This window comes from Oncorhynchus gorbuscha, linkage group LG23 (genome assembly GCF_021184085.1).
Source record: "Oncorhynchus gorbuscha isolate QuinsamMale2020 ecotype Even-year linkage group LG23, OgorEven_v1.0, whole genome shotgun sequence".
NCBI classification, from domain to species: domain Eukaryota; kingdom Metazoa; phylum Chordata; class Actinopteri; order Salmoniformes; family Salmonidae; genus Oncorhynchus; species Oncorhynchus gorbuscha.
In genome coordinates this window covers 24771551-24795112 of record NC_060195.1, presented here as the reverse complement: position 1 = coordinate 24795112, position 23562 = coordinate 24771551, and the positions used below count along the sequence as shown (strand labels likewise).

The following is a 23562-nucleotide window of genomic DNA, read 5'->3' as shown; positions in this document are numbered from 1 at the left end:
TGCGTGTGAGCAGGTGTCTCTGTCAGCTACGGCCTGCGCCTACCCGAAGCGACCTGCAGTCTGTGGCCGCTTCTCCTGTTATTCCCCTCTACAGACTAGAGGATTTCTGTTATTCCCTGTTTGGACATTTCCTGTTAAGGATTCAGGATTTGTCGTTTTCTGTTTGGACTTGAATAAACTCTGTTTCTGTTAAGTCGCTTTTGGGTCCTCTTTCACCTGCATGACAGAAGGAACCGACCAAGGAATGGACCCAGCGACTTCAGACGCTCGTTACACTGCCGTCAAGATCCAAGGAGCCATGCTCGGCAGACACGAGCAGGAATTGTCTGCTGCTCGCCATGCCGTGGAGAACCTGGCCGCTCAGGTTTCCGACCTCTCTGGACAGTTCCAGAGTCTACGTCTCGTGCCACCTGTTACTTCCTGGCCTGCCGAGCCTCCAGAACCTAGGGTTAATAACCCACCTTGCTACTCCGGGCAGCCCACTGAGTGCCGCTCCTTTCTCACGCAGTGTGAGATTGTGTTCTCTCTCCAACCCAACACATACTCTAGAGAGAGAGCTCGGGTTGCTTACGTCATTTCACTCCTTACTGGCCGGGCTCGAGAATGGGGCACAGCTATCTGGGAGGCAAGGGCTGATTGCTCTAACAAGTTCCAGAACTTTAAAGAGGAGATGATTCGGGTTTTTGACCGTTCAGTTTTTGGTAGGGAGGCTTCTAGGGCCCTGGCTTCCTTATGCCAAGGTGAACGGTCCATAACGGATTATTCTATTGAGTTTCGCACTCTTGCTGCCTCTAGTGAGTGGAACGAGCCGGCGCTGCTCGCTCGTTTTCTGGAGGGACTCCACGCAGTGGTTAAGGATGAGATTCTCTCCCGGGAGGTTCCTTCAGATGTGGACTCTTTGATTGCTCTCGCCATCCGCATAGAACGACGGGTAGATCTTCGTCACCGGGCTCGTGGAAGAGAGCTCGCATCAACGGTGTTTCCCTGCTCCGCATCGCAACCATCTCCCTCCTCTGGCTTTGAGACTGAGCCCATGCAGCTGGGAGGGATTCGCATCTCGACTAAGGAGAGGGAACGGAGGATCACCAACCGCCTGTGCCTCTATTGCGGAGTTGCTGGACATTTTGTTAATTCATGTCCAGTAAGAGGCCAGAGCCCATCAGTAAGCGGAGGGCTACTGGTGAGCGCTACTACTCAGGTCTCTTCATCTGGATCTTGTACTACTATGTCGGTCCATCTACGCTGGACCGGTTCGGGTGCTACATGCAGTGCCTTGATTGACTCTGGGGCTGAGGGTTGTTTCATGGACGAAGCATGGGTTCGGAAACATAACATTCCTTTCAGACCGTTAGACAAGCCTACGCCCATGTTTGCCTTAGATGGTAGTCATCTTCCCAGTATCAAATTTGAGACACTACCTTTAACTCTCACAGTATCTGGTAACCACAGTGAGACTATTTCTTTTTTGATTTTCCGTTCACCGTTTACACCTGTTGTTTTGGGTCATCCCTGGCTAGTATGTCATAATCCTTCTATTAATTGGTCTAGTAATTCTATCCTATCCTGGAACGTTTCTTGTCATGTGAAGTGTTTAATGTCTGCCATCCCTCCCGTTTCTTCTGTCCCTACTTCTCAGGAGGAACCTGGCGATTTGACAGGAGTGCCGGAGGAATATCATGATCTGCGCACGGTCTTCAGTCGGTCCCGAGCCAACTCCCTTCCTCCTCACCGGTCGTATGATTGTAGTATTGATCTCCTTCCGGGGACCACTCCTCCTCGAGGTAGACTATACTCTCTGTCGGCTCCCGAACGTAAGGCTCTCGAGGATTATTTGTCTGTGTCTCTTGACGCCGGTACCATAGTGCCTTCTTCTTCTCCGGCCGGGGCGGGGTTCTTTTTGTTAAGAAGAAGGACGGTACTCTGCGCCCCTGCGTGGATTATCGAGGGCTGAATGACATAACGGTTAAGAATCGTTATCCGCTTCCCCTTATGTCATCAGCCTTCGAGATTCTGCAGGGAGCCAGGTGCTTTACTAAGTTGGACCTTCGTAACGCTTACCATCTCGTGCGCATCAGAGAGGGGGACGAGTGGAAAACGGCGTTTAACACTCCGTTAGGGCATTTTGAGTACCGGGTTCTGCCGTTCGGTCTCGCCAATGCGCCAGCTGTTTTTCAGGCATTAGTTAATGATGTTCTGAGAGACATGCTGAACATCTTTGTTTTTGTCTATCTTGACGATATCCTGATTTTTTCTCCGTCACTCGAGATTCATGTTCAGCACGTTCGACGTGTTCTACAGCGCCTTTTAGAGAATTGTCTCTACGTAAAGGCTGAGAAGTGTTCTTTTCATGTCTCCTCCGTTACTTTTCTCGGTTCCGTTATTTCCGCTGAAGGCATTCAGATGGATTCCGCTAAGGTCCAAGCTGTCAGTGATTGGCCCGTTCCAAGGTCACGTGTCGAGTTGCAGCGCTTTTAGGTTTCGCTAATTTCTATCGGCGTTTCATTCGTAATTTCGGTCAAGTTGCTGCCCCTCTCACAGCTCTTACTTCTGTCAAGACGTGTTTTAAGTGGTCCGGTTCCGCCCAGGGAGCTTTTGATCTTCTAAAAGAACGTTTTACGTCCGCTCCTATCCTCGTTACTCCTGACGTCACTAGACAATTCATTGTCGAGGTTGACGCTTCAGAGGTAGGCGTGGGAGCCATTCTATCCCAGCGCTTCCAGTCTGACGATAAGGTTCATCCTTGCGCTTATTTTTCTCATCGCCTGTCGCCATCTGAGCGCAACTATGATGTGGGTAACCGTGAACTGCTCGCCATCCGCTTAGCCCTAGGCGAATGGCGACAGTGGTTGGAGGGGGCGACCGTTCCTTTTGTCGTTTGGACAGACCATAAGAACCTTGAGTACATCCGTTCTGCCAAACGACTTAATGCCCGTCAAGCTCGTTGGGCGTTGTTTTTCGCTCGTTTCGAGTTTGTGATTTCTTACCGTCCGGGTAGCAAGAACACCAAGCCTGATGCCTTATCCCGTCTGTTTAGTTCTTCTGTGGCTTCTACTGATCCCGAGGGGATTCTTCCTTATGGGCGTGTTGTCGGGTTAACAGTCTGGGGAATTGAAAGACAGGTTAAGCAAGCACCCACGCACACTGCGTCGCCGCGCGCTTGTCCTAGTAACCTCCTTTTCGTTCCTGTTTCCACTCGTCTGGCTGTTCTTCAGTGGGCTCACTCTGCCAAGTTAGCTGGTCATCCCGGTGTTCGAGGCACTCTTGCGTCTATTCGCCAGCGCTTTTGGTGGCCGACTCAGGAGCGTGACACGCGCCGTTTCGTGGCTGCTTGTTCGGACTGCGCGCAGACTAAGTCGGGTAACTCTCCTCCTGCCGGTCGTCTCAGACCGCTCCCCATTCCTTCTCGACCATGGTCTCACATCGCCTTAGACTTCATTACCGGTCTGCCTTTGTCTGCGGGGAAGACTGTGAGAGCCGCCAATAAACGCAGGATTAAGAGTCCAAGGTATTGTTGCGGCCAGAGAGTGTGGCTTTCCACTCGCAACCTTCCTCTTACGACAGCTTCTCGTAAGTTGACTCCGCGGTTCATTGGTCCGTTCCGTGTCTCCCAGGTCGTCAATCCTGTCGCTGTGCGACTGCTTCTTCCGCGACATCTTCGTCGCGTCCATCCTGTCTTCCATGTCTCCTGTGTTAAGCCCTTTCTTCGCACCCCCGTTCGTCTTCCCTCCCCCCCTCCCGTCCTTGTCGAGAGCGCACCTATTTACAAGGTACATAAGATCATGGACATGCGTTCTCGGGGACGGGGTCACCAATACTTGGTGGATTGGGAGGGTTACGGTCCTGAGGAGAGGAGTTGGGTTCCGTCTCGGGACGTGCTGGACCGTTCACTCATCGATGATTTCCTCCGTTGCCGCCAGGATTCCTCCTCGAGTGCGCCAGGAGGCGCTCGGTGAGTGGGGGGGGTACTGTCATGTTTGTCATTTATTATCATGTCTTGTCCCTGTGCTCCCCATTCTGTTCGTTTCCCTCTGCTGGTCTTATTAGGTTCTTTCCCTCTTTCTATCCCTCTCTCTCCCCCTCCCTCTCTCACTCTCTCGCTCTCTCTTCTCTCTATCGTTCCTGCTCCCAGCTGTTCCTATTCCCCTAATCATCATTTAGTCTTCCCACACCTGTTCCCGATCCTTTCCCCTGATTAGAGTCCCTATTTCTTCCTTTGTGTTCCGTTCCTGTCCCGTCGGTTCCTTGTTTAGAATTCACCGTGCTGTGATTGTGTATCGCCCTGTCCTGTCGTGTTTTTGCCTTCATCAGATGCTGCGTGTGAGCAGGTGTCTCTGTCAGCTACGGCCTGCGCCTACCCGAAGCGACCTGCAGTCTGTGGCCGCTTCTCCTGTTATTCCCCTCTACAGACTAGAGGATTTCTGTTATTCCCTGTTTGGACATTTCCTGTTAAGGATTCAGGATTTGTCGTTTTCTGTTTGGACTTGAATAAACTCTGTTTCTGTTAAGTCGCTTTTGGGTCCTCTTTCACCTGCATGACAGTCAGGGCAGGCAGGCGGAAAAGTAGTCGAGTCAGGCAGAGGTCAAAACCGGGAGGACTATCAAAAAGAGAATAGCAAAAGTAGTGGGGTAGTGGTCTAAGGCACTGCATCGCAACACTAGTTGTGCCACTGGTAATTCTGGGTTCGAGTCCAGGCTCTGTCGCAGCCTGCCGCAACTAGGAGATCCATGGGGCGGCGCACAATTGGCCCACCGTCGTCCGGGTTAGGGGAGGGTTTGGCCGGCAAGGATGTCCTTGTCCTTGCGCACTAGTGACTCCTGTGGCGGGCTGGGCAGTGCACACTGACATGGTCGCCAGGTGTACGGTGTTAACCGTACACCTGGCGTTAACTCTGTGTTAACTCTGACATATTGGTGCGGCTGGCTTCCGGGTTAAGCGGGCATTGTGTCAAGAAGCAGTGCTGCTTGGTTGGGTTGTGCTTCAGAGGACGCACGGCTCTCGACCTTCGCCTCTCCCGAGTCCGTACGGGAGTTACAGCAATGAGACAAGACTGTAACTATCAACTGGATACCATGAAATTGGGGAGAAAAAATAAATAAAGCGGATGGACAAGCAAAAACGCACCAATTCTGACAAACTCCAAGCATTGATTATGCAATAATGGGCTGCCATCAGTCAGGATGTGGCCCAGAAGTTAATTGACAGCATGCCAAGGCGGATTGCAGAGGTCTTGAAAAAGAAGGGTCAACAACGCAAATATTGAGTCTTTGCATCAACTTCATGTAATTGTCAATAAAAGCCTTTGACACTTATGAAATGCTTCTAATTATACTTCCGTATTCCGTAGTAACATCTGACACAAATATCTAAAGACACTGAAGCAGCAAACTTTGTGGAAATTAATATTTGTGTCATTCTCATAACCTTTGGCCACGACTGTAGATGGGTAATAATTCAGGCGGTAACACAACAAAATGGGGAATAAGACAAGGGGTATGAATACTTTCTGAAGTTACTGTATATACACTGTGTGTTATTGACTTGTTTAATTGTTTACTCTATGTGTTGTCTGTTCACACTGCTATGCTTTATCTTGGCCATGCTGGTTGAGTGTGCCTTGAATTCTAAATAAACCACTGACAGTGTCACCAGCAAAGCACCCACATACCATCACACCTCCTCCTCCATACTTTAACCATACATGCGGAGATCATCTGTTCACCTACTCTGTGTCTCACAACGACACGGCGGTTGGAACCAAAGATTTGCATTCATCAGATCAAAGGGCAGATTTCCACTGGTCTAATGTCCATTGCTCGTTGTTTCTTGGCCCAACCAAGCCTCTTCTTCTTATTGGTGTCTTTTAGTAGTGGTTTCTTGGCAGAAATTCGACCATGAAGGCCTGATTCACGCAGTCTCTTTGTGAGACTGCCTGTGTAGACTCCGGTCTTGGACGTGACAGAAGTTTTTATTAGGTTTTATTTGCTGCAGTGTCTATTCATTGTCAAAATGCCCGGCTGCTTTCCCACTCTATATTGCTATAGAATTTTTACAAATGCCTTAGTATATGTCATTCCCAAACATTCTATGTATTCCCAAACATTCCATATCTCAGTGCTTCCTTGTCAGATATTATTTGAAAGTGTCATATTCTTCCTGTTACTAGATGTGTCTGTTACGTGAACTCTGTGAAGCATTTATTTGGGCTGCAATCTGAGGTGTGGTTAACCCTAATGAACTTATTCTCTGCAGCAGAGGTAACTCTGGGTTTTCCTTTCCTGTGGCAGTCCTCATGAGAGCCAGTTTCATCATAACACTTAATGGTTTTTGCGACTGCACTTGAAAAAACTTTAAAGTTCTTGAACTTTTCCGCATTGACTTACATTCATGTCTTTCATGCTAATTTGAGTTTATTTACACTATATATGCACAGGTCCGGGCTTGGCTGTGTGCTGTCCTGTCTGTAATATTTTCCTCACAGAACATCTTATTTTTATTGTCCCAAATCCGTCTAGAGTTGTTGGATCCAGCTTGACTCCTGTTCGCACCCAGTGTTCGCACCCAGTGTTCGCACCCTGTTCGCACCCAGTGTTCGAAACCCAGTGTTCGCACCCAGTGTTCGCACCCAGTGTTCGCACCCAGTGCTCGCACCCAGTGTTCGCACCCAGTGTTCGCACCCAGTGTTCGCACCCAGTGCTCGCACCCAGTGTTCGCACCCAGTGCTCGCACCCAGTGTTCGCACCCAGTGCTCGCACCCAGTGCTCGCACCCAGTGTTCGCACCCAGTGTTCGCACCCAGTGTTCGCACCCAGTGCTCCAAGCACAATTGACAACAGTCACTTCCTGGCTGCTGCATATCAAAAAGGGCGATAGAAGAGATTTGATTTGGATCTCTTTTAGTCCCCATTTGGACTAATCTTCCAAGAGTCTGTCACGAGTCCGACCGAGGGTGTTTTCCCTTCCCGGGCGGGTGGCGGTCGTCGTCACCGGCCTATTAGCTGCCACTGATTGTCTTTCCTCCCCCTCCTTGTATGTTTATTGGTAGCACCTGTTTATGTATGATTAGTTTGTCTTTATTAGACAGCCGGCCCGCCTGGTTGTTGTGCGGGATTATTTCAGTGTAACCTTCGGCTCTGTTGTAGAGGTACGTGTTAGTGCCTGGTCGTGATTTTTCCGTTGTACATTTTCATTCCCTGTGTTTGGGGCCGTTACTATTGTGAGCACCCTGTGGTGCGTTGGTGCTATTAAAGACGCACAGCATTGCACTCTCTGTCTCCTGCGTTTGACTCCACACCCACGACACCCGGAGCATTATAGAGTCCTTAATTAAAATACAATTTATAATACGAACACATTTCCACATATAACACAATATTACAAACATACATAATATACTAACATAATGACCCAATAAATACTCAATCTAAAAAAATATTGATTCTTCATCTACTATAGTCCCACAACATTTCTATGTATTATGTTTAAATCATTTTAAAATTATGTTTAAATGTATATATTGAAAGGTCTCTGGTTTGCTCAGTTAATTTATTCCATTTCTTGAGAGACATGTTGAGAGACATGTTCTATTGTTTAAATGGTGGGGGTCTGCAGTCTATCAAAGATAGAAGTATTTTTCATTCTGAGAGGAAGTGGAATATCTCTCTCACCCCTCTCTCAACACACACACACACACACACACACACACACACACACACACACACACACACACACACACACACACACACACACACACACACACACACACACACACACACACACACACACACACACACACACACACACACACACACACACACACACACTGCAGGTGTTGATTGGGTGAGTGTGTACGATGTACATAAACTCACCGACAGATGCAGGCATCTCTCCCCACTGCAGCACTGTCTCCTTGGTGATGCGTCCGTAGGTGTCTATGTAAACCCCCTCGTCCTCATAACACACCAGCACCTCCATGCCACTGCTGTTGGGTAGGATGATGATGGCATGAGGCCGGATCACACCTTGGATCTGAGACAGACACAAAACACAGTCAGATGAGATGATGATAAAGTGGCACCCTACCCCCTATCTAGTGCACTACATTTGACCAGAGCCCAAGCAGAATAGGGTGTCATTTGGGGCACAGCCAGGATGATTTCTATAGTGTCTCTATCTGTAGTATAGTGTTATACTGTATCAGTTATCATTCTGTCTGTTGGAAAATAACCATCTTCTTGACTTGCCGACCACTGGAAGTGCAGCACAGCACTCTCACTCCAAATCTGTCCATCTCTAGAAGCAACAGCTATAATCACACAGCCCCATCCCCATCACCAGTTGTAATCCTCCTAATACACAAACTAACATTGTATAATAAAACAAAGTTTTATTGCCTCGATTGGCCCACTCTCCCTCCCTGAAACCATCTTGGTTAATTCTATTTGATAAGAGGCTGATTCACACAGTGAACTGGATCCGGCATGCCTGGCCTCAATGATCAAAACATGCTCAGTCACTTAGGTCAAATGTTTTTCCCATCGTAACATTCAACAGAACAGTAACTGAATGCCTCAATGCCTGTCTGGCTGTCTGTCTATAGGAGCAATACATTTTTGTGAACGGGATGGTGTACCTAATAAACTGTGTATGTCGCTCCTCCATTCCATAATAACACATCCCCTTTCTCGCTCACTATGTTGAATCAGCCCAGGCAGCAACAGAGAGATGGTGACGACACGGCTTAATTAATTAGAACGTCTCAGCTAATTAATCGGCACACAATGTCTTGACTTAAATTCTCTAATTACAAACTAATTTGCCAAATATGCTCAGTGCTCAGCTCTTTCTCTTCTGGCATCGGAATACAACTTAGGTACCCACATGAATGTTGTTTCTATGGCTGGTGAGCTCCACTGAGATGTAATTCAGAGCTATATAACCACTGAACCGACCTCTTGGCAGTGAGGAGGACAAGGAAGCACCAAGCAGCAGTGAGAAGGTGGAGGATGCGAGTGGCTTTGAGGAGGAGGAGGCAGCGAGTGGCAGTGAGGAGGACAAGGAAGCACCAAGCAGCAGTGAGAAGGAGAAGGAGGAGGACGCGAGTGGCAGTGAGGAGGAGGAGGAAGCGAGTGGCAGTGAGGAGGAGGAGGCAGTGAGGAGAAGGAGGAGGCAGCGTGTGGCAGTGAGGAGGAGGAGGCAGTGAGGAGAAGGAGGAGGCAGCGTGTGGCAGTGAGGAGGAGGCAGTCAAGGAGGAAGAGGCGGCGAGTGGCAATGAGGAGGAGGCAGCGTGTGGCAGTGAGGAGGAGGAGGCAGCGAGTGGCAGTGAGGAGGAGGAGGCAGTGAGGAGAAGGAGGAGGCAGCGTATGGCAGTGAGGAGGAGGCAGTCAGAAGGAGGAAGAGGCGGCGAGTGGCAATGAGGAGGAGGCAGCGTGTGGCAGTGAGGAGGAGGAGGCAGTGAGTGGCAGTGAGGAGGAGAAGGAAGCAGTGAGGAGGAGGAGGCAGCGAGTGGCAGTGAGGAGGAGGAGGCAGCGAGTGGCAGTGAGGAGGAGGAGGCAGCGAGTGGCAGTGAGGAGGAGGAGGCAGCGAGTGGCAGTGAGGAGGAGGAGGCAGCGACTGGAGGTGAGGAGGAGGCAGCGAGTGGCAGTGAGGAGGAGGAGGCAGCGAGTGGCAGTGAGGAGGAGAAGGAAGCAGTGAGGAGGAGGAGGCAGCGAGTGGCAGTGAAGAGGAGGAGGCAGCGAGTGGCAGTGAGGAGGAGGCAGCGTGTGGTAGTGAGGAGGAGGCAGCGTGTGGCAGTGAGGAGGAGAAGGAAGCAGTGAGGAGGAGGAGGCAGCGAGTGGCAGTGAGGAGGAGGCAGCGTGTGCCAGTGAGGAGGAGAAGGAAGCAGTGAGGAGGAGGAGGCAGCGAGTGGCAGTGAGGAGGAGGCAGCGTGTGCAAGTGAAGAGGAGAAGGAAGCAGTGAGGAGGAGGAGGCAGCGAGTGGCAGTGAGGAGGAGGCAGCGTGTGCCAGTGAGGAGGAGAAGGAAGCAGTGAGGAGGAGGAGGCAGCGAGTGGCAGTGAGGAGGAGGAGGCAGCGAGTGCCAGTGAGGAGGAGAAGGAAGCAGTGAGGAGGAGGAGGCAGCGAGTGGCAGTGAAGAGGGGGAGGCAGCGAGTGGCAGTGAAGAGGAGGAGGCAGCGAGTGGCAGTGAGGAGAAGGAGGAGGCAGCGAGTGGCAGTGAGGAGGAGGAGGCAGCGAGTGGCAGTGAGAAGGAGGAGGCAGCGTGTGGTATTGAGGAGGAGGCAGCGTGTGGCAGTGAGGAGAAGGAAGCAGTGAGGAGGAGGAGGCAGCGAGTGGCAGTGAGGAGAAGGAAGAGGCAGCGAGTGGCAGTGAGGAGGAGGCAGCGTGTGGCAGTGAGGAGGAGAAGGAAGCAGTGAGGAGGAGGAGGCAGCGAGTGGCAGTGAGGAGGAGAAGGAAGCAGTGAGGAGGAGGAGGCAGCGAGTGGCAGTGAGGAGAAGGAAGAGGCGGCGAGTGGCAGTGAGGAGGAGGCAGCGAGGAGAAGGAGGAGGCATCGTGTGGCAGTGAGGAGGAGGAGGCAGCGAGTGGTAGTGAGGAGGAGGAAACAGCGGTGGCAGTGAGGAGGAGAAGGAAGCAGTGAGGAGGAGGAGGCGTGGAGTGGCAGTGAAGAGGAGGAGGCAGCGAGTGGCAGTGAGGAGAAGGAGGAGGCAGCGTGTGGTAGTGAGGAGGAGGCAGCGTGTGGCAGTGAGGAGGAGAAGGAAGCAGTGAGGAGGAGGAGGCAGCGAGTGGCAGTGAGGAGAAGGAAGAGGCGGCGAGTGGCAGTGAGGAGAAGGAAGTAGTGAGGAGGAGGAGGCAGCGAGTGGCAGTGAGGAGAAGGAAGTAGTGAGGAGGAGGAGGCAGCGAGTGGCAGTGAGGAGAAGGAAGAGGCGGCGAGTGGCAGTGAGGAGGAGAAGGAAGCAGTGAGGAGGAGGAGGCAGCGAGTGGCAGTGAGGAGAAGGAAGCAGTGAGGAGGAGGAGGCAGCGAGTGGCAGTGAGGAGAAGGAAGAGGCGGCGAGTGGCAGTGAGGAGGAGAAAGGAACCACTTCTGACCCCCCCAGGTCTCTCACAAGCACTTGCATAACGGCCCACATTCAAACAAGAAGACAGTGTCTGTTATCTCTATGAGGATTTAACAGTTTTGTAACAAGTCTTCGGCTGCATCATTCATACATACACAATATTTCTAATACCTAAGGTGATCCACAATAACCCAAAAATACCTCTTTGCATAAGAAGATTATTAGAAAGTCTTTCCAAATGAGAGCTGCAATAAGGGCATCCGTACTGGCTTAGACTAGTGTCTTCAACAGCAGGTAGAAAACCAAGTCCCCAAACAAACCAACACCTCAAACAACCCCCAAAGCTCTATGTACAGTAAGTCACAGTCACCACAGGACCAGTGTTAGTCACCACAGGACCAGTGTAAGGATCCCCATACTTGCCCGGCCGGGAGCCTGTCTCACAACTGCACCCCGCTGTCCACGTGCTGCTGTGGCTGTGCCACCACAATCCTCAGCATCAGCACAGGCATCCACAGACGCAGCGCTATCTTAATCCGCTGTCTTGGTATCGGGATCATCTCATCATCAACAGCAGCCAACATGGAGAACATACGTGGGAGAAAAGGTGTGTGTGTGTGTGTGTGCGTGTGTGAAGGCGAGAATGAGCGGACCAGAGAGTGTCAGTGAGAGAGAGTGAATATGAGAGTGAATGTGAGAGTGAGTGATCGGGTAAAAGAGAAGGACTCTTCTCTTCCGCTGCAGGGTAAAATACCAGTATTATGGAGTGAAAATATATCAGAAAAAAAGTGTTATCAGAAATGATAGCAGAATAACAGGTCTGTTTAGCAGGCACATGGTTAGCCAGCGCTGCCGAGATGTACTTAGAGCTATCTATTTGGTGAAGAGTAGCACACATGGATGGAGACTGGGGCCAAAGAGAAGCAGCCAATGATAGCTTTGTGGGCCAGCACAGTGGGAGAAGTGGGATACAGCAACATCACACCTCTGGGCACAGCACTGGGAACTGGCACACTGGGGAGTGTGTGTGTGTGTGTTTGTGTGTAATAGAGCTAGTTTCCTTGGGATAGTGTTCTCCCTCTGCTCTGGCTCTCAGCTCCCAGCAGCTCTCTGCAGCAGTCTGCGTGTGTGTGTGTGTGTGGGGGGTTGTGTGTCTGCAGCAGTGTGTGTGTGTGTGGGGGGGGGTTCTCATCAGTAGCATTAGAGGCTGCCTCGGCTCCCCTGTCTACAGTGTCTAAGCCTGCAAAACTCTGCACCATTGTGTGCCGCTCTGCTACACCTTGAGCCTCTGAGAGGGGTTAAAGGCATTAACAGGATCCATCACCTTGTCCAGCTGGCTAGTCATTCTCAGCCCTGTTCACCTCCTGGCAGACTGACAAACACAGCTGCCATTGAAATGGACGAATCATTAATTACTGAACAAGTCTTACCTCCCTGTATCTTCAGACAACTGTTGTGACCAAGGTAGATTAATGGACTGATTATTGAGTTTGTTTTCAGTAAATCTGTTTGCTCCCAAGAAGGGAAAGTTCCCTAAATGTACGGAATCTCCTTTGCTTTGAGGTGAGTGATGTTTGAGCTTATACTGTGACAAAGCAGAATTTCTAAGAGAGGCTTTTTGAGAAATCAATTTACAAAAGACAGAAATGCCAAAAGGCTTTTGCCACAAGGTCAGACACTGACAATATCAGGCCTGGCTTAAACACAAACCCATCCTGTCAATATTATACTGAAATGAGTCAACTGGCTGTCATGACAAACAGCTTCTACCCACATCGACTCTGAGTAGGAACAAAAGTTCACTGTAAGAGCTGAGTGGCGTGGGTGCAGAAAAAAGGAGCTGTTTAGCTGCTAGAGAACAGAGATCCAGGCTGCATGGCCCTGAGGGGAGAGAGGAGTGGAGGCTGAGCTGGGGAGAGGGTGGAGGGGGCTGGGGAGAGATTAGAGGAGACTGGGGAGAGGTTAGAGGAGGCTGGGGGCAGTGTTGGGGGTGGGGAACTTACATGCGTGGGCAGGTAGAGGTCATAGGGCGTCCCCGAGTCAACGTCGATGGCGTGGAAGCCCGACAGGGAGCCGTAGATGACCTTAAGTCTCTGTCCATCCTCCACCGTCAGGTCCACAGACAGAGGCCTTTGGGGGAGCGAGCCGAACGACTGTACCGGACACACACAACAAGGAAAGACTTGAGGAATAACTTAGGGAGAGTCAACATGTCTTATGTCATAACCCTAGGGACAGTGGCAAGAAAAAGTACAGTTGGAAGTTTACATACACTTAGGTTGGAGTCATTTAAACTCATTTTTTAACCACTCCACAAATTTCTTGTTAACAAACTATTGTTTTGGCAAGTCGGTTAGGACATCTACTTTGTGCATGACACAAGTAATTTTTCCAACAATTGTTTACAGACAGATTATTTCACTTATAATTCACTGTATCACAATTCCAGTGGGTCAGAAGTTTACATACACTAAGTTGACCCTGCCTTTAAACAGATTGGAAAATTCCAGAAAATGATGTCATGGCTTTAGAAGCTTCTGGTAGGCTAATTGACATCATTTGAGTCATTTGGAGCTGTACCTGTGGATGTATTTCAAGGCCTACCTTCCAACTCAGTCCCTCTTTGCTTGACATCATGGGAAAGTCAAAAGAAATCAGAAAAGAAAAAGACCTCAGAAAACTTTTTGTAGACCTCCACAAGTCTGGTTCATCCTTGGGAGCAATTTCCAAACGCCTGAAGTCAATCAGCCAAGTTCTCAGAAAAAAATGGTAGACCTCCACAAGTCTGGTCCAACGCCTGAAGGTACCACGTTCATCTGTACAAACAATAGTATACAAGTATAAACACCATGGGACCACGCAGCCGTCATACCGCTCAGGAAGAAGACGCGTTCTGTCTCCTAGAGATAACGTACTTTGGTGCGAAAAGTGCAAGTCAATCCCAGAACAACAGCAAAGGACCTTGTGAAGATGCTGGAGGAAACAGGTACAAAAGTATCTAAATCCACAGTAAAACGAGTCCTATATTGACATAACCTGAAAGGCCACTCAGCAAGGAAGAAGCCACTGCTCCAAAACCGCCATAAAAAAGACAGACTACGGTTTGCAACTGCACATGGGGACAAAGCTTGTACTTTTTGGAGAAATGTTCTCTGGTATGATGGAACAAAAATAGAACTGTTTGGCCATGATGGCCATTGTTATGTTTGGAGGAAAAAGGGGGATGCTTGCAAGCCAATGAACACCATCCCAACCGTGAAGCACGATGGTGGCAGCATCCTGTTTGGGAGGCAGGGTAGCCTAGTGGTTAGAGTGTTGGACTAGTAACCGAAAGGTTGCAAGTTCAAATCCCCAAGCTGACAAGGTACAGATCTGTTGTTTTGCCCCTGAACAGGCAGTTAACCCACTGTTCCTAGACTGTCATTGAAAATAAGAATTTGTTCTTAACTGACCTGCCTAGTTAAATAAAGGTAAAATAAATGTTGTGGTGGTGCTTTGCTGCAGGAGATGCTGGTGCACTTCACAAAATAGAGGAAGGGAAATTATGTGGATATATTGAAGCAACATCTCAAGACATCAGTCAGGAAGTTAAAGCTTGGTCGCAAATGGGTCTTCCAAAAGGAAGCATACTTCCAAAGTTGTGGCAAAATGGCTTAAGGACAATAACGTCAAGGTATTGGAGTGGCCATCAGAAAGCCCTGACCTCAATCCTGTAGAAGATTTGTGGGCACAACTGGAAAAGTGTGTGCGAGCAAGGAGGCCTACAAACCTTACTCAGTTACACCAGACCTGTCAGGAGGAATGGGCCAAAATTTACCCAACTGCTTGTGGAATGCTACCTGAAACGTTTGACTAAAGTTAAACAATTTAAAAGCAATGCTACCAAATATTAATTGAGTGCATGTAAACTTCTGACCCACTGAGAATGTGATGAAAGAAATAAAAGCTGAAATAAATAATTCTCTCTACTATTATTCTGACTTTTCACATTCTTAAATTAAAGTGGTGCTCGTAACTGACCTAATACAGGGAATTTTTACTAGGATTAAATGTCAGGAATTGTGAAAAACTGAGTTTAAAAGTACTTGGCTACGGTGTATGTAAACTTCTGACTTCAACTTTGTGAACCCTTTGGAATTACCTGGATTTCTGCATAAATTGAATACATAATTGAAACATTTACAGTGTCGGTTGGGAAAAGTATGTGAACCCCTAGGCTAATGACTTCTCCAAAAGCTAATTAGAGTTAGGAGTCAGCTAACCTGGAGTCCAATCAATGAGACGAGATTGGAGATGTTGGTTAGAGCTGCCTTGCCCTATATCTATTCACAAGAAGCAGAAAGTTCAGCACTTTCTGACCTTAGTTATCTTTGTTTTCTTTATTATTTTGGTCAGGTCAGGGTGTGACGAGGGTGGTTTGTGTGTTTAGGGTTTTTTGTATTTCTATCGGGTTTTCGTTTGTCTAGGTACATGTAGGTCTATGGTGGCCTGAATTGGTTCCCAATCAAAGGCAGCTGTTTATCGTTGTCTCTGATTGGGGATCCTATTTAGGTTGCCATTTTCCATTTTGGTTTTGTGGGTTATTGTCTATGTGTAGTTGCATGTCAGCACTCGTGTTTATAGAAGCACGTTCGTGTTGTTATTTTGTTAGTTTGTTTAAGTGTTCTTCATTTGAATTAAAAGTAGAATGTATTCATCTCACGCTGCGCCTTGGTCTCATCGTTATGACGAACGTGACAGCACTGTTGCTACTCTGCCAAGGAATGGCCATCCTGCAAAGATGACTGCAAGAGCACAATGCAGAATGCTCAATGAGGTTAAGAAGAATCCGAGAGTGTCAGATAGACTTACAGAAATCTCTGGAACATGCTAACATCTCTGTTGATGAGTCTACGATATGTAAAACACTAAACAAGAATGGTGTTCATGGGAGGACACCACGGAAGAAGCCACTGCTGCCCAAAAAAAACATTACTGCATGTCTGAAGTTTGCAAAAGTGCACCTGGATGTTCCACTGTGCTACTGGCAAAATATTCTGTGGACAGATGAAACTACAGTTGAGTTGTTTGGAAGGAACACACAAACCTGAGTGGAGAAAGAAAGGCACAGCACATCAACATCAAAACCTCATTCCAACTGTTTGGGGCTGCTTTGCTGCCTCAGGGCCTGGACTGCTTGCTATCATTGACGGGAAAATGAATTCCCAAGTTTATCAAGACATTTTACAGGAGAATGTTAGGCTATCTGTCCGCTAATTGAAGCTCAACAGAAGTTGGGTGATGCAACAGGACAACGACCCAAAACACAGAAGTAAATCAACAACAGAATGGCTTCAACAGAAGAAAATACGCCTTCTGGAGTGGCCCAGTCAGAGTCCTGACCTTCTGGAGTGGCCCAGTCAGAGTCCTGACCTCAACCCGATTGAGATGCTGTGACATGACCTCAAAAGAGCGGTTCACACCAGTCATCCCAAAAATATTGCTGAAATGAAACAGTTTTGTAAAGAGGAATTGTCCAAAATTCCTCCTGACTGTTGTGTAGGTCTGATACGCAACTACAGAAAACGTTTGGTTGAGGTTAATGCTGCCAAAGGAGGGTCAACCAATTATTAAATCCAAGAGTTAACATACTTTTTACACTCTGCACTGTTAATGTTTACATGGTGTGTTCGATAAAGACATGAACACATAATTGTTTGTGTGTCATTAGTTTAAGCAGACTGTGTTTGTCTATTGCTGTGACCTAGATGAAGATCAGATCAAATTTCATGACCAATCAATGCAGAAATCCAGGTATTTTCAAAATGTTCACATACTTTTTCTTGCCACTGTACATTAAGTCATACTGTATGTAAGGCCAGGAGTATAACCAGTGGCCAGAGTTGTTCCTGGTCAAGACAGGGCCAGGACATACTCTGGTCCTGATATTAGTAGTGAATAGTGATGGCAGTAGGCGCCAACTCATAGTGACTGCTGGGGTTAGTCTGTTTCATATCTTTAATGATATTCTGTGCAGTGAGTAGAAAGAGTTCAAACATGTTCATCACAGAGAGATGTGTTAGAACTAGAGTGAGCCACTGAGGAGGGTTCAGAACTAGGACATGTTGTCAAGCTGACCTTGAAAGCCATGAACTTATGGTAAGGTTTGGGAGCCCATGCGTACACCTCCACAGCATTCTTCAAGGCAATCACCAGGAACTTAATCTTCTCATATCGAACTGAAATTGCATGTAACAAAGAGCAGGGATTTTCAATGAGGATTAGGGATTTCTCTCATCCTGGATACAGAACAAGATAAAGGCTTATTACAGTACATCATTCTGTAACACTAACGTGCCAGCGGTCTTGAGCTAATGATCATTAGACAATCTCAACAAAAAGGTTTTTGGTTGCATCCCAAATGGCACCTTATTCCCTATATAGTGCACTACTTTTGGGATGCAACCCGACTGCAATAGCAGCATGCCTCCGACTATGAGAAACAATACTGAGGGGAGTGCTGGGAAGGACAGTGTGTGCCTCCCTATGACATCATATCCTTCCTGGGTTGGAATCCCTGAGATGTCCTCACTCTGTCAACGCTGTAACTAACAGCAGGAAGAGTCACAGGAAAGAGAGGCTCACATTGCTGAGCTCAACACTGCACACTGACAGTCATTCACTCACAACCAGTTCACATCTCTCACACACACACACACACACACACACACACACACACACACACACACACACACACACACACACACACACACACACACACACACACACACACACACACACACACACACACACACACACACACACACACACACACACACACACACACACACACACACCCTCTGGTGCTCTAATGGAGTCAGACACTGAGAGAATAGATACATTTTGAAATAGTTTTTTCTTGTCTTATACCCATTGCTTTCTGTATATCACAACACAAAGACCTTTGATAAGCAGCAATGTGTCAACGGTTTCAACATTGTTCATACAGATCGCGAGGTTCTATCTGTGCAAAGCATAGTTCTGAGATATTGAGCATCAAATATTTCACATCACAGATCACATAACTGTTTTGTAGTGAATTCTTCTTTCATAAGCCATTAAGTTCCTCCCTTAAAGGCACCTGAAGTGCAGAGTATCAAAATCCTGGGACATTTGTAAATCTGTTTTTTTAGGGGGGTGCAATCCCAGATAGAACCTTATATGTCAATCTCAAAAATCGAACTTCACAGACATATGAAGAACCATCTAAATATCTATTACACAGTGCATTCTGAAAGTATTCAGACCCTTTCCCTTTCTCTACATTTTGTTACGTTACAGCCTTATTCTAAAATGGATTGAATAAAACATTTTCTTAATCAATTTACTCACAATACCCCATAACGACAAAGCGAAAATAGGTTTTTAGAAATGTTCGCAAATGTATATTTAAAAAATTGGAAATATCTCATTTACATAATTATTCAGACCCTTTGCTATGAGAATTTAAGCTCAGGTGCATCTAGTTTACATTGATCATCCTTGAGATGTTTCTACAACTTGATTGGAGCCCACCTGTGGTAAATTCAATTGATTGGACATGATTTGGAAAGGCACACACCTGTCTATATAAGGTCCCACAGTTGACAGTGCATATCAGAGCAAAAACCAAGCCATGAGGTCGAAGGAATTCTCCATAGAGCTCTGAGAAATAATTGTGTAGAGGCATAGATCTGGGGAAGGGTACCAAAACTTTTCTGCAGTATTGAAGTACCCCAAGAACACAGTGGCCTCCATCATTCTTAAATGGAAGAAGTTTGGAACCACCAAGACTCTTCCTAGAGCTGGCCAAACTGAACAATAGAGGGAGATGGGCATTGGTCAGGTAGGTGACGTAGAACCTGATGGTCACTTTGACAGAGCTCCAGAGTTCCACTGTGGAGATCGGGGACCCTTCCAGAAGGACAACCAGCACCTAAAGGACTCTCAGACCATGAGAAACAAGATTCTCTGGTCTGATGAAACCAAGATTGAACTCTTTGGCCTGAATGCCAAGCGTCACATCTTGAGGAAACCTGCCACCATCACTACGGTGAAGCATGGTTGTGGCTGCATCATGCTGTGAGGATGTTTTTCAGTGGCAGGGACTGGGAGACTAGTCAGGATCTTGGGAAATATAAACGGAGCAAACTACAGAAAGATCCTTGATGAAAACCTGATCCAGAGTGCTCAGGACCTCAGACTGGAAGGGTCACCTTCCAACAGGACAACAACCCTAAGCCCACAGCCAAGACAACGTGCAGGAGTAGCTTCGGGACAAGTCTCTGAATGTCCTTGAGTGGCCTAGCCAGAGCCTGAACTTGAACCCAATCGAACCTCTCTCAAAATACCTTAAATAAGCTGTGCAGCAACACTCCCCATCCAACCGGACAGAGCTTGAGTGGATCTGCAGAGAAGAATGGGAGAAACTCCTCAAATACAAGTGTGTCAAACTTGTAGTGTCATACCCAAGAAGACTTGAGGCTGTAATCGCTGCCAAAGGTGCTTCAACAAAGGACTGAGTAAAGAGTCTGAATACTTACAGTATGTAAATGTGATATTTCAGTTATTTTGTTTTAATACATTTGCAAAAATACCCCAAAATCTGGTTTAGTTTTTTTATTATGGGGTATTGCGCAGAGATTGATGAAGAAAAAATAAAATGTAATACATTTTAGAATAAGGCTGAAATGTAAGAAAACTTTGAAAAAGTCAAAGGGTCTGAATACTTTCAAATGCACTGTATATGAGTAACTCATTTTTGACAAAGATTTCAGATAAAACCTTATAGTCCCAAGGTTTCAAGATGTAAGAGCTTAATTTGATCACCCTGTTGCAGGAGACTATTTTTCTGCTGTAGTAAACTGGCTCAATTTGCTCTCTTGGCCAGGTCGCAATTGTATATGATAACTTGTTCTCAACTGTCCTACCTGGTTAAATAAAGACATTTACAAAATAAAATGAAGATCTAACATCTGTATAAGCTTGCCATGCAATAAAATGAAGATCTAACATCTGTATAAGCTTGCCATGCAATAAAATGAAGATCTAACATCTGTATAAGCTTGCCATGCAATAAAATGAAGATCTAACATCTGTATAAGCTTGCCATGCAATAAAATGAAGATCTAACATCTGTATAAGCTTGCCATGCAATAAAATGAAGATCTAACATCTGTATAAGCTTGCCATGCAATAAAATGAAGATCTAACATCTGTATAAGCTTGCCATGCAATAAAATGAAGATCTAACATCTGTATAAGCTTGCCATGCAATAAAATGAAGATCTAACATCTGTATAAGCTTGCCATGCAATAAAATGAAGATCTAACATCTGTATAAGCTTGCCATGCAATAAAATGTAAGATTGATCCAACAAATCAGTAGTGATGCCATCATGATCTACGGCCAGGTAGTGTATACTCACCGACTTTGTAGTGCACACATCCTTCCAGGTCCCCTACAGAGGTCCAGCCCTGCCTCTTCTCCACCTCTGGGTCATTCCGAAGGATCTTGTTCCGCAGCCAAGACAGGTAGTACAACCTCAGCTTGTTCTTTTTACCTGACAAACGGGATAGTGGTGGAGTTTAGAGGACGACAAAGTTGGCTGCAAAAGTAAGTGCAACAAAAATTCTAAGGCAAGACTATACCTACAGGGTGGCTGGTAGCCTAGTGGTTAGAGCGTTAGGCCAGTAACCGGAATGTTGCTGGATCAAATCACTGAGCTTACAAGGTCAAAATCTGTCATTCTGTCCCTGAGCAAGGCCGTTAACCCACTGTTCCCTGGTGCCGTGGATGTCGATTAAGGCAGCCCGGGGCACCTCTGATTCAGAGGGGTTGGGATAATGCGGAAGACACATTTTAGTTGGACAACTTTCCTATTTGGTGAGTGTGCCTATACGAGTGGCACTGTGGTATAAGGCACTGCATCTCAGTGCTATAGGCGTCACTACAGACCCTGGTTTGATTCCAGGCTGTATAACAACCAGCCATGATTGGGAGTCCCTTAGGGCAGCGCACAATTGGCCCAGCGTCATTAGGGTTTGGCTGTGGAAGGTCGCCATTGTAAATAAGAATTTGTTCTTAGCTGACTTGCCTAGTTTAATAAAGGTTAAATAAAAAGAAATAAAACATCTGGGTGTGTCTATCTCTGTGTGCGTGAGAGCGTATATACGGTACTGTATATTCTTGTGTATGTTAGCACTACGCTAACTACCTGAGATGGTGATGAGCACGTTGAGGCCCTCCAGAACGTCCATCTGTTGGAAGCGTCTCCTGCTGATCAGAGAGTAGACCTTCCCCTGACCGCTCCTGTCCAGCAACCACAGACCATTCTCTGTCCCCACCAGCAGGTTCACACCTGGACCAACACACCACTTTGTTAGTCTCAACATCACAAGCCTCAGCCAGCATAGTACCTGTCCCAAATGGCACCCTATTCCCTGTATAGTGCACTACTTTTGACCAGAGTCCTATGTGACCTGATCATAAGAAGTGTACTATATAGGATATAGTACAATTTGAGACACAGGCATAATGTACTATACACAAAAGATGACCATTCTCAAATATACCTCTATTGCTCATACACTCTAGAACCATTGTAAGGTAGAGCTATTATCATATTACGGCAATATCTATCCAATCCTGACAATAAGTGTCTAGCAGATTGGGTGTTAATCTCGTTATTTTACTGCTGCTCTTTAATTACTTGTTACTTTTATTTCTTATTCTTATCCATATTTCTTTGAAACTGCATTGTTGGTTGGCGGCTCGTAAGTAAGGAAAACACCAGTCTCAACGTCAACAGTGAAGAGGCCATCTCCGGGATGCTGGCCTTCTATAAGTAGAGTTGCAAAGAAAAAGCCATATCTCAGACTGGCCAATAAAATAAAAGATTAAGATGGGCAAAAGAACACAGACACTGGACAGAGGAACTCTGCCTAGAAGGCCAGCATACCGGAGTCGCCTCTTCACTGTTGACGTTGAGACTGGTGTTTTGCTGGTACTATTTAACGAAGCTGCCAGTTGAGGACTTGTTTGGTGTCTGTTTCTCAAACTAGACACTCTAATGTATTTGTCCTCTTGCTCAGTTGTGTAGCGGGACCTCCCACTCCTCTTTTTATTCTGGTTAGAGATAGTTTGCGCAGTTCTGTGAAGGGAGTAGTACACAGCGTTGTATGAGATCTTCAGTTTCTTAGCAATTTCTCATATGGAATAGCCTTTCTTCATCAACAAAAGAAAGTCCTTTGTTTCTGGCCATTTTGAGCCTGTAATCGAACCCACAAATGCTGATGCTCCAGATACTCAACTAATCTAAAGAAGGACAGTTTTATTGCTTCTTTAATCAGAACAACAGTTTTCAGCTGTGCTAACATAATTGCAAAAGGGTTTTCTAATGATCAATTAGCCTTTTAACTTGGATTAGCTAACACAACGTACCATTGGAACACAGAGTGATGGTTGCTGACAATGGGCCTCTGTATGCCTATGTAGATATTCCATTAAAAATCAGCTGTTTCCTGCTACAATAGTCCTTTACAACATTAACAATGTCTACACTGTACTTCTGATCAATTTGATGTTATTTTAATGGACACATTTTTTTTTTTCTTTCAAAAACAAGGACATTTCTAAGTGACCCCAAACTTGTGAACGATAGTATATACAGTGCGGAGAACACATATTTGACACACTGCCAATTTTGCAGGTTTTCCTACTTCCATTTTATCATAGGTACACTTCAACTGTGAGAAACGGAATCTAAAATCCAGAAAATCACATTTGTATGATTTTTAAGTAATTAATTTGCATAACATTCACACTGATAGGGGCTAGGCCTAAATCGGCAGTGTATCAAATACTTGTTCTCCCCACTGTATGTAAATAAAAAAAGCTGTAAAAAAACGAAAAGATATTTGTCCTCCGAAGAGGGGTGGTGGTGGTGGGGTTAGTAATAAAAATACAAATACATTAAACAAAATGCTATTATAAAGGTGTGTTTCTAGGGGATAGGGGCTATAGGGGTCGACTGGGTGTTAAACTGCTGCTTACCCCACAGGCCAGCACAGAGGATCTCGGTGTTGAACTTCTTCTTGTACTTGCGGATCTCGGGGGTATCACTCTGGGGTCTGATGTTGGTGGGGTTCACATTGACCACGGAGCCCTTTCTGTGGCCCTCTCTCCTGATTGGGTCCTGAATAGCAGGTGGCCTGCCACTGGCTGGAGGGGGAAAAAACGCAATAAGAACCAATATTGTCATTTAAAACCATGGCCTGTAATAGCCACATCTGGTATCTGATTTGATATTAAATATGTACAGGAGAAAACCATATGACAGAATACCTTCCTTCCTTCTTATTTTACAGTACGCTAACATATAAACATATATTGAAGGAAATTTATGTTAAAAACCTCTTGAAACTAGGGGGCACTATTTTCATTTTTGGAAAAATAACATTCCCGAAGTAAACGGGCTATTTTGTTAGGACAAGATGC

At 46.6% G+C, this 23562-nt stretch overlaps 1 protein-coding gene across 6 annotated transcripts in view; it reads right to left on the bottom strand.

Moving 5' to 3' along the window:
* The window catches only part of LOC124011462 (mitogen-activated protein kinase kinase kinase kinase 4-like), a 140407-nt gene that overhangs the window by 18448 nt on the left and 98397 nt on the right, over positions 1–23562 (bottom strand). For all 6 annotated transcript variants that reach the window (XR_006834583.1, XM_046324876.1, XM_046324872.1 and 3 more), the window contains 6 exons: positions 23119–23286; positions 21281–21424; positions 20492–20626; positions 17163–17263; positions 13049–13198; positions 7866–8025 (listed from right to left, as the gene is read on the bottom strand). Coding sequence is in view for 5 of the 6 variants with exons in the window: in XM_046324876.1 (XP_046180832.1) it covers positions 7866–8025; positions 13049–13198; positions 17163–17263; positions 20492–20626; positions 21281–21424; positions 23119–23286 (858 nt within the window). In the remaining variant the exon portion in view is untranslated. The remainder of the gene's footprint in view (positions 1–7865; positions 8026–13048; positions 13199–17162; positions 17264–20491; positions 20627–21280; positions 21425–23118; positions 23287–23562) is intronic.